At 45.9% G+C, this 10,578-nt stretch overlaps 1 protein-coding gene across 2 annotated transcripts in view; it reads right to left on the reverse strand.

Annotated features, from left to right (window-relative positions):
• Positions 1-1,165: 1,165 nt before the first annotated feature.
• ccdc18 (coiled-coil domain containing 18) overlaps positions 1,166-10,578 on the reverse strand; it is an 18,599-nt gene continuing 9,186 nt past the window's right edge. For both annotated transcript variants that reach the window (XM_027158179.2, XM_027158180.2), the window contains exons 18-27: positions 10,302-10,444; positions 9,365-9,528; positions 9,068-9,281; positions 7,696-7,795; positions 6,715-6,831; positions 6,552-6,620; positions 6,228-6,368; positions 5,414-5,551; positions 4,848-5,027; positions 1,166-2,018 (exon numbers count right to left, since the gene is read on the reverse strand). In XM_027158179.2, the coding sequence (XP_027013980.2) occupies positions 1,503-2,018; positions 4,848-5,027; positions 5,414-5,551; positions 6,228-6,368; positions 6,552-6,620; positions 6,715-6,831; positions 7,696-7,795; positions 9,068-9,281; positions 9,365-9,528; positions 10,302-10,444 (1,782 nt within the window). In that variant the 3' untranslated portion in view covers positions 1,166-1,502. The remainder of the gene's footprint in view (positions 2,019-4,847; positions 5,028-5,413; positions 5,552-6,227; positions 6,369-6,551; positions 6,621-6,714; positions 6,832-7,695; positions 7,796-9,067; positions 9,282-9,364; positions 9,529-10,301; positions 10,445-10,578) is intronic.

Here is a 10,578-nt window from a genome sequence, read left to right on the forward strand (position 1 = left end):
ATATTTTAAATTCAGTTTTTTTTATTTTATTCTAATTTAAATTCTCTTTTGTTCACAGACAGACATAAAATTTAAATTTGAACCGATAGAAAAGGAATTTAAATTCAGTAAATGTTCTGTTCTGAAATAAATAATCAAATATTTAATAAAATACAAAAATGCCGGAGCTTAAAATGCCGCGTCAGCAGGGTTAACGGTTTGAATCTGTGGGGTGAATGAATATTGTCCTGCTGTCGCTTTTCACCGCAGGGAGTTTATAACAAACCCCACACACCTCAGGAAAGATCCGATCAGCGGCTTAAGAGAATCTGATGTGTACAGTGAGAGGTTTTGTTTAGATAAGATGCCTTTTGAGAGAGAACGTCGTGAGCTTTAAGCAGATTGACTCCCCCAGTGTTTAGTGATTATTACACGCTTGTGAAGCAAAGCAATCATCTTCTGATAGCCAGCTTTCACCAGCATAACTCATTCATTCATTTCCTACCGCTTATCAGAACTTCTCGGGTCACGGGGAGCCTGTGCCTATCTCAGGCGTCATCGGGCATCGAGGCAGGATACACCCTGGACGGAGTGCCAACCCATTACAGGGCACACACACACACTCTCATTCACTCACACACTACGGACAATTTTCCAGAGATGCCAATCAACCTACCATGCATGTCTTTGGACCGGGGGAGGAAACCGGAGTACCCGGAGGAAACCCCCGAGGCACGAGGAGAACATGCAAACTCCACACATATGTACAAGGCGGAGGCGGGAATCGAACCCCCAACCCTGGAGGTGTGAGACAGACATGATAACCACTAAGCCACCGTGACCCCCACCAGCATAACTGATGCTCTTTATTCAAACAAAATGAGATACCAAGAAACTAAATGACTGCTGGATATCAATTCAGTCCAGGAACCGGTGAGGAACCGGTGAGGAACATCAAACCACCAATTTGTCATTATTATAATATGTTCACTTGATAACTAACGAAGCAAAAAAGTAAAAAAAAAAACAACATTTGGAACACGTGAGGTTAGGAAAACATTCCACCCCAGTTAGAGGTTTCCTGATACTTCCTTCAGCACTTCCTGTTGTAGAACACTGATCCAATTAAACAGTGGAGAAGGTAAATGAACACAAATCGAAAATAAAACAAGGATAAATTATAAAATAGATAAAATAATTCATTTATTAAAGACAGCAAGACTTGTATATATATATGTAAAAAAAATATGTAAAAATAGATTTTCAAGTGATCAGGATTGTTTTTAATACATGAACAAGTCCTGCGAGATGAAACCGGAGCATCAGATGGACAGGAAATACAACCAGACTTCTGCAGAAGTCCAAGAATAGCCTTAGAGACGCCGTTTCCATACTTTTTAGAGCCGTCTTCGAGGTAGTCCTTTTAAAAGGAAAACAGAAGCAGCTCAAGAACATCTAAAGAACCCACTGAGATCTGCGTGATCCTGAGAGTCTGATTATGAAGCTGCTGAGAAACATCTGCATTAAGAGATCCCTTCTTTTCTGTTTGAGCTCACGTTGCTGTGTGTACCTGCCTGGATGTGTGTGTCAGAGTGCTGATCCTGCAGGGCCAGAGTCTGGTTAACAAACCTCAGCATGCCTGACAGAGAGTCCATCTCCGGTTCCTCGGGTTCCTCTCTGTCCAGCATGTAGGTAAGCGGGTTGAAGGTCATGTCCGAGCTGGAAGAGAGCTCTGTGTGGCTCAATCCCTGCCACCCGCCGCGTGGGGAACTCGGAGGCTTCAGTGCCGCCTTCACGCTGGCCTTAAAGCTCTCCGAGAGCTCCAGAGACACATCCGAAGAGGCTTCCTGCCAGGATGTGGAGGAGATGCTGGAGCGAGCGAGGGGGTCGTCGAGGGAAGGCGGGGCGCTGGGCAACAGGGCTTTGAGGGGAGGGGAGAGCGGAGCGAACGCGCTAGACTCGTGATGGAGCGTTGAGCTGAGGGTGGAGGCTCTCTCGAGGCTGGAGATCTTCGCTTGGAGACGTGCGATCTCCGATTCCTGAAACAGAAAAAAATAAAAATATTAATCATAATTAATATTTTCATAAACAATTTAAACGCTCATTCTGAAAACGAAATATGAATCTTGTGAACAAGGAAGTCGTAACAGATGAGAAGACGCGGTGCGTCTCGCTGTTACCTTTCCGTCTAGTGAGTTTATTTATTTATTTATTTATTTATTTAAAAGCCGCGTACACCTCGGGACGTACGGCTTGAATGTTTTACAATCTTCTCGACTGTAACACACCCATATCGTCTCACGCCAGCTTCGAGCTTCACCACAGAGGAACAGAGAGTTCCAATGTTCTTAAAAAAAAAAAAAAAAGAAAAGAAAAGAATAATAACAGCTCTGAGGGCGGCAGTCTTTCGTGGACCGAGGGAGTGTGTGGTAAACGGCACCCGGAGGTTTGTGTTATGTGGCACTTTTGACTGAGAGGCGTGGCGTCATCACTGGTGTAGATGTAGATCTTCGCTACTCGGGTCTGCTCACATGGACGACTGTAAATAAAGCACTATTTTTTTCTCTACTTTGAGATGTGATGGTCATCTGCTCAGTGGTTCCTGGTGGTGGGTTGGGTTATAGGAAACAAACAAACAAACAGCACAGGTAATGCAACTAGGCTTCTGCAGAACCGCAAATGTTCTCCAGACTCTTGAGTGCAATCAAGAACTTGATCATTTCTGGATCGTTGGGACCCCAGCAGAGCCTTGTGCTAAGAGAAGCTGCACCACTCGATGCCTGATCTGTTCCTGCTGGAGCTGCATCAGAAACCTGTGGGTGTGGATGAAGAAGCCTGGACAGACCTTCTCCACCCGTCTCCGCTTCATCTCTCAGGAAAAGTGAGCAAACTAAATGAAGACAGGTTGATGTTCTACACGCAAATATATTCAGGCTATTTAACTTGGTGGAAGCCGCTTCTCCATGAAGAATGAAGCCTCCTCACATAAGATCTTGAAACGATTTCCAGCATCTCGTTACAAAACTCTAGGTATTCCGGGGCCACGTTTAACGAGGCTCCGGCATGGCAGGTCAGTAAAACAGCGAGTAGAACAGGCTCTGAGGGTGTGACCTTGAGAATCAGAACAATGAACTTGATTAGCTGGAAATATCTGCAGGCATGACAGAAAAACCCCCAGAGAAAATACCTGTTAACGCCTCGTGGACACACCCAACAGTTACAGGTAAACACAGCCGGGAGTCTTTTGGGTGGAGCGTCAATATTTGAGAGAGATAAAAATAACGAAATTGTCTGAAGGAGAAGGCAGTGAGGGGGAGCGACCAGGTGAGGGGGAGTGAGGGGGAGCGACCAGGTGAGGGGGAGTGAGGGGGAGCAACCAGGTGAGGGGGAGTGAGGGGGAGCGACCAGGTGAGGGGGAGTGAGGGGGAGCGACCAGGTGAGGGGGAGTGACCAGGTGAGGGGGAGTGAGGGGGAGCGACCAGGTGAGGGGGAGTGTGGGGGAGTGAGGGGGAGCGACCAGGTGATCATCTGATTGTTCGCCTGAGGTTTAGAGGAGACTGGAGCTTGTTTTCTCAACTGGCCTGATGAGTTCATTCCACATTGGGCAGGTCCAAAACTGACATTATTGTTGCGCTCGCACACACACACACACACACACACACACACGCACACACACACACGTGCACACACACACGTGCACACGCTCACACACGCTTTTACGCTCACACACACGCTTTCTCGCTCGCTCACACAAATGCACGCTCGCTCACACGCACGCACTCTCGCTCACACGTACGCACTCTCGCTCGCTCACACGCACGCACTCTCGCTCGCTCACACGCACGCACTCTCGCTCGCTCACACGCACGCACTCTCGCTCGCTCACACGCACGCTCACACACACGCACGCTCACACACACGCACACACGATCGCTCACACACACATGAACACACGATCGCTCACACACACATGAACACACGATCGCTCACACACACATACACACACATGCACGCACGCTCACACACACATGCACGCTCGCTCACACACACATGCACGCTCGCTCACACACACACACACATACACACACATGCACGCTCGCTCACACACACATGCACGGTCGCTCACACACACATGCACGGTCGCTCACACACACATGCACGGTCGCTCACACACACATGCACACACGCTCACACACACATGCACACACGCTCACACACACATGCACACACGCTCACACACACATGAACACACGCTCACACACACATGAACACACGCTCACACACACATGAACACACGCTCACACACACATGCACACACGCTCACACACACATGCACACACGCTCACACACACACATGCACACACGCTCACACACACATGCACACACGCTCACACACACATGCACACACGCTCACACACACATGCACACACGCTCACACACACATGAACACACGCTCACACACACACATGCACGCTCGCTCACACACACACATGCACGCTCGCTCACACACACATGCACACACGCTCACACACACATGAACACACGCTCACACACACATGCACACACGCTCACACACACATGCACACACGCTCACACACACATGCACACACGCTCACACACACATGCACACACGCTCACACACACATGAACACACGCTCACACACACATGAACACACGCTCACACACACATGTGTTTATCTATTATTTTCACCAAAATATGTAAATTCCCCAAACATAACGAATATACCAAATTTCATCTTTAGCGGTCGACATTTTTGATGGTCAGAGTTGACCTTAAACATCAGCGGGTTTTGTTTACATAGAAAAACGTATGACTGTTTATTCTGATGCGTGATGTGACCTCTGACCTTAATGAGCAGCGCTTCGTTGGCGTGCTGTAAGAGCTGCTGTGTGGCCTGGAGCCGTGTGTGGAGTTCGGCAGCGTCGGCTCTGGCTTCCTCCAGCTGCTCCTGAGAGCTACGGAGGCTGACGGAGATCTGCTCGGACACCTTTAGGAGCTGGCTGCGTGTCTGCTGGAGAGCCGACACCTTTAGGGTTTAAAAAACAAACAAACAAACAAACAAACAACAGATAAGTGTGTTAATGGACACGAGGATTTCTACATTTCGTCTATTAGCTGTTGTTTATTAACTGTTATTTGCACGCCGTAATCCTTCGGTAAACGTTCGGATGTTTACGTTTACGTCATCACACCACCATGTCAGTGACTCATTCCTTACTGCAGCATGACATGGAGTGTGTTTCTTCCTCACTTACACACTTCTTCTGTGCGATTAAGAACGGACGATGTCGAGTTTCATTGTGTGATTATTTAAGTTTAATTCTTTATTTGTTAGTCACATTAGACTTTAATGCAAAACTAAAACACGTAACAAAAATAGCCGTGTGTGTGTGTGTGTGTGTGTGTGTGTACCTCTCCGTTGTTCTCTTCCCTTTGCTGTTCCAGGTCATGCTGTAGTTGAGTGACTGTGGCCTGCAGCTGCGCCTCGCTCTGTAGCCGCTGAGTCTCCACCACACGGAGCTGTTCCTGCAGCTGCTGTATGTCAATCACCTACACACACACACACACACACACACACACACACACACACACACACACAGCCCATAAAGCAAGACAGCCATTTATGTTAGTGCGGTAAACAAGAGAAGGTGTGAAGAAAGACAATGAGGAACCGTCTGTTGAAATAAAAAGAAAGCATGAAGGAGAGAACAAGGAAAAAAGGAGAAGAGAAACAATAAGCGAAGCCAGACGGCGCTGCGTGTACAATACTGATTAACCTTCTCAGATCCTCATCAACTTGTTTGCAGCTGAGGAACCAAAAGTGATTTCGGTTCCTGCCCCGGAGGAGCTGCCTGAGGAGCTGAGCGGCATGACGGAGGCAAAGGGGTCATGACTTTACCATCAGATTTAACATTTGTGCACCGAACATTTACATACAGTTACTCATTAACCCTGGCCAAAGGTCTAGAGCGAGGTAACACCCGTGTGTGTGTGTGTGTGTTTCTCCTCTACACACACACACAGGTGTTATACACACATTACATAATATTACATTTACATAATAAACTCTCATAGCCAGCTTTCTGTTTACTGTGATGTTCTTGGCTAGGAAATTACTGTACATCATGATACAAAGGGGTGTGGCCTCGGTTCCTGTCGGTGCTACTGGAGGGGGCGTGGCCTCTTGCTCCTCCTGCACGTATGAACGTATAAAAGGTTTGCGTACCTTCTGTCTCTCCTGCTGTGTGACGTCCTCCAGGCGACTGCTCAGAGCGTCGCAGCGAGTGTGTGCGTCCTGCAGATCCTGTGCACTCTTCTGGAGCTGTTCGCGACACACACGTAGCTGCTGACCAAGCTCCAACACACTCTGACACACACACACACACAAGTTTAAAGTGCAGTCATTACTAAACAAGTACAGTTGTACAGATAATAAATCCCAACAATAAAATCGGCGGGAAATTGAAACCGAGCCATTACTATAGAAACAGTTCCATATTAGAACGAGAGCGTTAATATAATCTTGTGATACTTGGCTGCACTCTCTCACCTTTTCCAGATCCTCCTTCCCCTGGACCTGGGAGTTCATCAGCTCCAGCCTCTCAGTCAGAAACCCCACCTACACACGATGCCACAGAGTCAGAGACACCCGCCCGTTGTGTCCTCAGATAACTGTCTGTAACTACATTTAAAGCGTACACAGAGCTCTGTACCTGTTTATCTCTCTCTCTAAGCTTCCTCTCGGTCTTCTTCAGCACGTCCTGCAGATGCTCCACCTTCCTCTCCATCTCCAGCTTATGCTCCTTGACGACCGTGTCCAGCTGGCCGAGCTGCGGTTGTCAAACGCAGCAAAGTGTTTTCACTGACATTTTATCCATACGTACATATAAGGCGCTGAAAAGCAATAATGACCTCCACAGTATTTCTGTCAGCGCCATCTGCTGGACATTAACCAAATAAACTCAACCGTGGAACTTTTATTAGTCCTAACCACACGACGTTGAACGACATTAACACGTTTTTACCGATTATTTTTATTTCTTTAATTATTTATTTTAAACCATAAACCGGTTTTAAAAGCCGTCCTAAATAACATTTTAGAGACCCCTTCTGGCCAAAATGTGTTACTACAAAAACACAACACAGGCAATAATTTACCCAACACGTTATGATGCATGTCAGTGTCTATTATAAGTTCATGACCGTATGCCTCACTGGTTGTCTAAAGTGAGGACATATCGGACCTTCTTGCATTCTAATGCCAGCAAGGAGTCACTTGATTCATAAATATTTACATAGTATTTTTATGGTATTTATGCGTATTGAGAACGACACAGTTTAAATCTGTGAATCTGATCCGATGGCTTTAATCTAAGGATCTAAATAAGATCATCGGTTAGCATATAAACACACGTAATACACAATCCGGTTGTTGGGCATCGGTTCGGTGCAACACCTTTAAGACTTGCTTTATATTTCAGAATATCAGAAATGTTACATACTGCACCTTTAATGAAAAGGAAGAGTGACTCTGAAGGCGGAAAATAGTATTTTTGTGTATTTGATTCGTTATGTCTTAAGCACAATACCGCATTCTGGCTCGGCTCCTGTATTTGTGTGTGTGCGTGTGTGTGTGCATGTGTGTGTGTGCGTGTGTGTGTGCGTGTGCGCGTGTGTGTGTGCGCGTGTGTTACCAGCTCTGCTCTCTGCTGAAGTTCTCCCTGTCTCTCTTTCAGTGCAGTGTCCATGTCCAACACCTCATGATTCCTCTCCTCCAGCTCTTGCTTGCTCTCCCTTTACACACACACACACACACAGACAGACACACACAGACACACGTGCACACACACACACACATGTATGAAATGAAACCGACAACAGACACCTCGAGTTACTACACAAATCATCTATAATATCTAAACAGTTTATAGCATCAATGATCAGTGTGTATGAGAGTCACATAATTATGTGGCATCTTTTAAACACATTCCTCGTGCCTCATTTATTTATTTAATGTATTTTTATAGTGGACCGAGTTTGAACTTTTCAAAAAATAACACGTTGCTAATATTAAATGAAATTCTGCAACAATGCAGAAAGCGTGCATGCATGAAAACGACCAGAAATGGAGTGAACGGGATGTTTTCCTTGTTTGTCTGAGCCACATGAGCAAAAATATAAGAAAACAGGACACATTTCCCATCAGATATAAGCTGGCATTTTGACATCAAGGGGGAAGGTGTGTGTGTGTGTGTGTGTGTGTGTGTGTAATGCACATTACAGTCTTCAGACATAAATCATGGGGTTTCCTTTACTGAGAGAAATCATTTGTCACATATGAAGCACGTGCTTGTGTCCACAATGTGCCTGAAGCGCCCCCGTGTGGAGAATCTTCAGCTTGTTAAAACACAAGTGAGTGAATTACTACTTGTACATCCGTGATGTGGACATCCATAATAAATAAACAAACAGTTAAATAAAATTCACAGTGAATGTTTTCATATCCTATATACTTTTAGCAAAAATTTAAAAACATGTTATTCTTTGTCGCCTTTATCTGTAAGGCAAGTTTTCTTAAAGATAAAGATAAGGGTTCTTTAAAAACCAACTCCAACTTTATAAACTGTATTTTTAGGGTACAAAACGAACAGAGCCAGGTTACAGTATATAACTGCAGGTTTCTTAACACAGATTTATCTAAACAAACAAACAAACAAACAAATAAGGGCAGGGCATGTGGACTGAGGATATGAAGTGACATGAAGTGTGTGTGCTTGGGTACGATGCTAAAGCACCAAATCAAGCAATTTATTATTCAGGGGGGAAAAAATAGACAATTTGCATATATTTGCATAATATATATGTATTTACATAAAGCTTTTGTTAAAAAAAAAAAAAAAATCTGTTCAGACTTCTCAGGCAGCTTATTAAAAGGAGAGCGAGAGACCTTTGTGCTCAAAATCGGAGCTGAAGCGTTAGAAGACACGTCCATCAGATCGCATCAGAATCACCTCGCTGGTGAACTCCTCGAACCGATAGCGTATGGACTGTGGGGAGGAGCCTCACCTGAGCTCTGCGGTCAGCTGGTGAATGGCGGCCTGCTGCTGGTCGGCGGTGAGCTGAGTCCTCTGCAGCACGTCCCTCAGCTCCTCCAGGTGGCCGAGCGTGTCGGTCAGCTCGCCGCGCACTGTGTGTAACTGCTCCTCTAGCAACTGAGCCCGCTGTAGAGAGTTCCGCCTGTCCATCTCACTCCGGTGGAGCTTCTCCTCCAGGTCCAACACTGGGAAAAAACGCACAAGCGATCAGATTCCACCGTTTTTATGGTATAAGAAAGTTACTCCCTCACAGATTAATGTACGATACCCATTTCGCTCTTCTTGTCCAGCATGCCCTTGGTCTCCTGCAGCGTCTCCTCCATCTGACTCAGCTGTGTGGCTTTAGTGCTGCTGTCCCTCCTCAGCTGCAGCAGCTCCTTCTCCATGTCCGTAAGCTCCTCTCTGCATGCGTTCATCTCAGAGCTCAGCTGCCTGTAACAACAACAACAAAAACAACAACACACGAAAACAGAATTTATACACATCGAACCTCCCTCATCGAACCTTATCGTAACTGCCGGAGACAAGAATCTTCAGCAACCTTTATTAATGACTGATCGAAACTCTTAGAGAGATCTCCTTTGCGAGCAGAAAGAACTTCGGGAAGAGAAGGAAGGAAAGGCACGATATTTATAAGGACATACGGAGCTGTTGGGACAATGTGAGCGAGTCTTGACTCAGTCATAAGACTCTGCGGGACGCTTTGAGGACGACCCACACGCTGCCGAAGGCTGTACGGTGGCCTGGAATTTAAATACTGGTTACACAGAGATGTTTTGTGGATTCGTTGGGAACATCGTGGTGGTCAAATCACAAGGCAGATGATTGTAAAAGACGTCGTAAAATGTCCAGAATAATAAAACGCCTCCGGTTACACCAGGGTCTACCGTTTCACCCAGACTGTGTTTATATACATGTACAACTTCTAGACAAAATGATAAATAACAAAAAAAAAATAGTATTATATATTATATATATGTACAGAATACACTAATCAGTGAGAGTATATTATGGAACTGCGAGTTGTGTTTCCTTAAAACACAGGAGAAGAGCTACATTTGGGCTTTATGGCTGGGGTGCACATACTTTTGGCAATATAGTGTATATCTATGGATTTACACCCGTCATACATCTATGGATTTACACCCGTTTACTCCGCCGACGGAGCCAGAAGCTGAAGGACTGAAAAGAAGAAAACTGCTCACGTTATGGAAGCAGAGAGTTCAGCAGCCTGCTTCTCCTTCTTCTGCACCTCCTGCTTGGTCTCCTCCACCTCCACCTGCTTCCTCCTGAGCTGGTTTAACGAAGAGCAGCGCTCCCTCTCCAGCTCCTGCTCCAGATGGGAAACCTGTGGAACGGAAATTCTGGATTCAAAGCTGAATCGCGGTCGAATCGAGCACCAAACGTACATAGTTTGAACTGTTGAGCATTGGGTGGAGAAGGAAGTCCCAGAGGAACGACCGTTCCGTTAAAGTTATTTAT

This window comes from Tachysurus fulvidraco, chromosome 22 (genome assembly GCF_022655615.1).
Source record: "Tachysurus fulvidraco isolate hzauxx_2018 chromosome 22, HZAU_PFXX_2.0, whole genome shotgun sequence".
Classification (NCBI taxonomy): domain Eukaryota; kingdom Metazoa; phylum Chordata; class Actinopteri; order Siluriformes; family Bagridae; genus Tachysurus; species Tachysurus fulvidraco.